The sequence below is a fragment of the Misgurnus anguillicaudatus genome, chromosome 14 (assembly GCF_027580225.2).
Source record: "Misgurnus anguillicaudatus chromosome 14, ASM2758022v2, whole genome shotgun sequence".
In the NCBI taxonomy this organism is placed as follows: domain Eukaryota; kingdom Metazoa; phylum Chordata; class Actinopteri; order Cypriniformes; family Cobitidae; genus Misgurnus; species Misgurnus anguillicaudatus.
This window is the reverse complement of record NC_073350.2, coordinates 17,832,501-17,836,037: the sequence shown is the minus strand read 5'-3', so window position 1 is coordinate 17,836,037 and position 3,537 is coordinate 17,832,501. Positions and strand designations below refer to the sequence as shown.

General features: G+C 33.7%; 1 protein-coding gene across 3 annotated transcripts in view; it reads left to right on the top strand.

The window, feature by feature from the left end:
* The first annotated feature begins 889 nt into the window (after positions 1-889).
* The window catches only part of phtf1 (putative homeodomain transcription factor 1), a 12,984-nt gene continuing 10,336 nt past the window's right edge, over positions 890-3,537 (top strand). The window contains exons 1-6 of one of the 3 annotated variants that reach the window (XM_055184470.2): positions 890-1,030; positions 1,127-1,225; positions 1,609-1,701; positions 1,781-1,837; positions 1,931-2,000; positions 2,385-2,543. In XM_055184470.2, coding sequence (XP_055040445.2) covers positions 1,672-1,701; positions 1,781-1,837; positions 1,931-2,000; positions 2,385-2,543 — 316 coding nt within the window. In that variant the 5' untranslated portion in view covers positions 890-1,030; positions 1,127-1,225; positions 1,609-1,671. Of the gene's footprint in view, positions 1,226-1,603; positions 1,702-1,780; positions 1,838-1,930; positions 2,001-2,384; positions 2,544-3,537 lie in introns of all 3 variants that reach the window. The other 2 variants (XM_073875991.1, XM_055184469.2) reach the window with 2 other exon arrangements.

Here is a 3,537-nt window from a genome sequence, read left to right as displayed (position 1 = left end):
AGCTTTGTCAGGCTGGGAGGACCAGCGTAAACCACCTTAAACCAGCTAAAACCAGCTACCAGCCTATGCTAGTTTTAGCTGGATTTTTCAGTAGGGCTAACAGATGCCTTAAGCTTTTCTTTGCCCTAGCCAATTGCAGAAATCTGCTGAGTATCAGTGGGGTAAACCCCTATTAATAAAGCAGAAATGCTTTTTGTCCAGAAGTATTTCTTATTTATTTTTCCCAACAGATATATAGCTCGCTGATAAATCACATGTAATGATGATATTGTTAAAAAAAGCAGAAGAAAGAAATTTGTTAACATAGTTACATAACAAATAACCTGACAATACCTATAGGCTTAGAGTAGCAATTCGAGATTTTTGTGCAAAATACACTTAATGAAAAAAAAATTAAATGTTTACAGACATTTCAAATGTCAAACACTTAACTTTTTATTGTGTAACTACAAGCTGTAAATTAAAATATGTTTATATAATTTGAAACAAATGTTGGGGCGTTTTTTCGTTTGACGGTTTCAGCAGCAACAACATAAACAAAAGGCTTTGTGGACTAAACGCAACTTCCGGTAGACTTCCACATAGAATCAATCATTTATTTTACAGTAGTTTATTACTGATAACCGAGGAAATAAATGACAAGCAAATAAATATCATATCTAACGCGTATCAACTATTACACTGAGCTAACATTACTGTGTAAAAATAGTTACACAGTTGTCTCCCCTCAACTTTAGCAAACAAATTTTATTTTATTTTATTTTATTTTATTTTATTTTATTTTATTTTATTTTATTTTATTTTATTTTATTTTATTTTATTTTATTTTATTTTATTTTATTTTATTTTATTTTATTTTATTTTATTTTATTTTGTAGAGAAACCTACTTCCGCCATTTACATTTTGACTCTGCGCTAATCGTCGCTTGGTGCACATGTGTGTCGTTTTTGCCAGCAGGCGCGGGTGGGAGTGAGAGCTTCATCACTTACTTCTCTTTACCTAAACAGGATCTTTCTGTCGTTTAAAAAAGTAATATCTGGGCGATTGTCAGCCAGTGTAGTTCTTTCAAATCTATAGAAGACGTTTTTACATTTTGATCAGATGTTTACGAAAGTTTTGTTGTAGGGGGAGGTTTGTTGCAACTGCTGCATAAACATCTAAAAATGTTGACAAGACACGACACGCGCAGTTAAGGAGCCACAGACGGTTATCTTTACTGTACATGTAAGTTTAATACTGAAAATTAATTTGTGTGTAAGTTTGGATAACTTTAACCGTTACGTTAGTTCTCAATAAAAATGTTTACCGACATGTCACTGTCACAATGGTCATTTTGCAATAATGGTACGCACTTATTGCATTGTGAAATGTCATGAGAACCGTAACTTAATGGTTGTTTCGAATCCTATTTCTTATTTTCTGGACATCAGTGTTGATCATCACACAATATCTACGTATAACGCCCAAAAATGTTGTCAAGGTAGACAACTTACTAGGATTTGGGACAGTCTCTTTCATTTCTACTGTACAAGTTTCACTTCCTGTGCGTGCGTGCGTGCGTGTGTGTGTGTTTAAACAACAAAACTCTTTGTTTCACTTCACTGAAGATTGAAATATCCTGTGATTGAGACTCTACTGTATGAGATGACGTGACCTAATGCATATCAAACATGGCAGGAATAGCATGGTACCAGAAAAAGGTGAGCAAGTACAAACTCAAAGTGTGAATACTATATTTGAAAGATTACATTTTTCTAATGATGTCCTTTGTGTCAAAAGATTGGTGCTTATGATCAGCAGATTTGGGAAAAATCACTGGAACAAACTGAACTCAAGGTAATGTGGCACTAGTGTTAATAACATAGTTTTGGGATTTTGTGAAAACATTTTTGCAATCAGGTTTGTGAAGTTTTATTTTTGTATGCGCAGGGTTTTGGAAACAAACCTAAAAAGACCGGCCATATCAAACCAGACCTTATTGATGTTGACCTAGTGAGAGGTGAGATACCATTGAGGACAAAACCTGTATTGTGAGTTTTAATGTGCTGTAAGCCACTGGTTTTGTTTACAAAGATGTCTAGAAACGGTAGCAAAACTGTTCACAGAAAAGTGAATGGAAACAATTTGTATTTTCTTAGCATCACAAAGAACTGCAAATGTCTGGCAGTATGCAAACCAAGACTGAACCAGAAAATTTGACAGTTCAATGGGCTTTATTTTGCATAGTGTGTTAACATTTTATTATTTTATTTATTTAGTGTCATTATTTTTGATGTATTTATGCATCATATGCCATCAGTTTAGAACCATTGCTATAGATCATTCTCTGATCAACATATTTGATATGTATACAATGCATACTTAAGTCTTCACATTTTTGCAGGTTCCACGTTTAGCAAGGCCAAACCGGAGAGCCCTTGGACCGCCCTGACCCGTAAAGGCCTGGTCAGGGTCCTCTTCTTTCCTTTTTTCTTTCAGTGGTGGATCCAAGTTACATCTAAATGTATCTCCACCTGCATCTTGGTTCTATACTTTCTTCAAGGTATGTCTGCCTACTCTCTGTAAATTACATAATGCATGTCACGTAGTCACGGGTTTTTTACCAAGCATTCTTTAAATATTTCAGATTTTGTTGAAAGATAAATATCACCTTTAAAAAATGCATTGTCATTTTTAGGGCTGGGTATGTTCCAGATCGATTCAATTTCGATTCACAAGCTATCAAATCGATTCGATTCAATTTTCAATTCCGATTCTCGGGTCGGTTTTTATAATCGATTCTCCTCAATGAATATAGATTTAATACAAATACTATATTAATACAAAATAACAGTGAACATAAGTTTACAAGTGGGTTAATTAATAAAAAGAAATTAAAAGCCACAATACTATCGTCGTCGTCTTGCTTGCGAAATCTAAAATGCTTCCATACCTCTAACTTTTTATATGAAGGTGGCATCAACGTATATGAAGCACCTAAAACCGCCATTTTAGCACTGAATGAAAGAATGACAGGCTCCTTAGTAACGCGCAAGGCAAAAAAGGGGGTGACATCTAGTGAAAAAGTCATTTGATTAACGTTAACCCTTATGTGTTGTTGGGGATGTTTTCATCCACTAGAGGGTTTTTTTTACTCTTAATTTGGCCACAACTTTTTCTCTGTTTTATCAAATTGAATGATTTTTGGTGACAAATCTTATATTTACATATATTTTAAGAAAATGCTTTGAAATTTTTTAAAAACTCAACGATATACCGTGGGCAAATTTACTACCCTTTCGTGTTGTTAGTGGATGAAAACATCCACTAAATTCAACGGCTGTAAAAATTTATCAGATGAATATTTTTTCCAATTTTTTTTCATAAATCTGTTAATCAACCTCAGTACTGATCAAAACTACCAAATCTTCACAAAAATTCCATGATTTTAACCCTTTAATTGCCAAGTTTATAAGGTGTGTCACTGATTTGGGGAAAAAACACACACAAAATGACAGATTTTCAATATAAAAAGTGATTGTAAACTGAATTTTTGT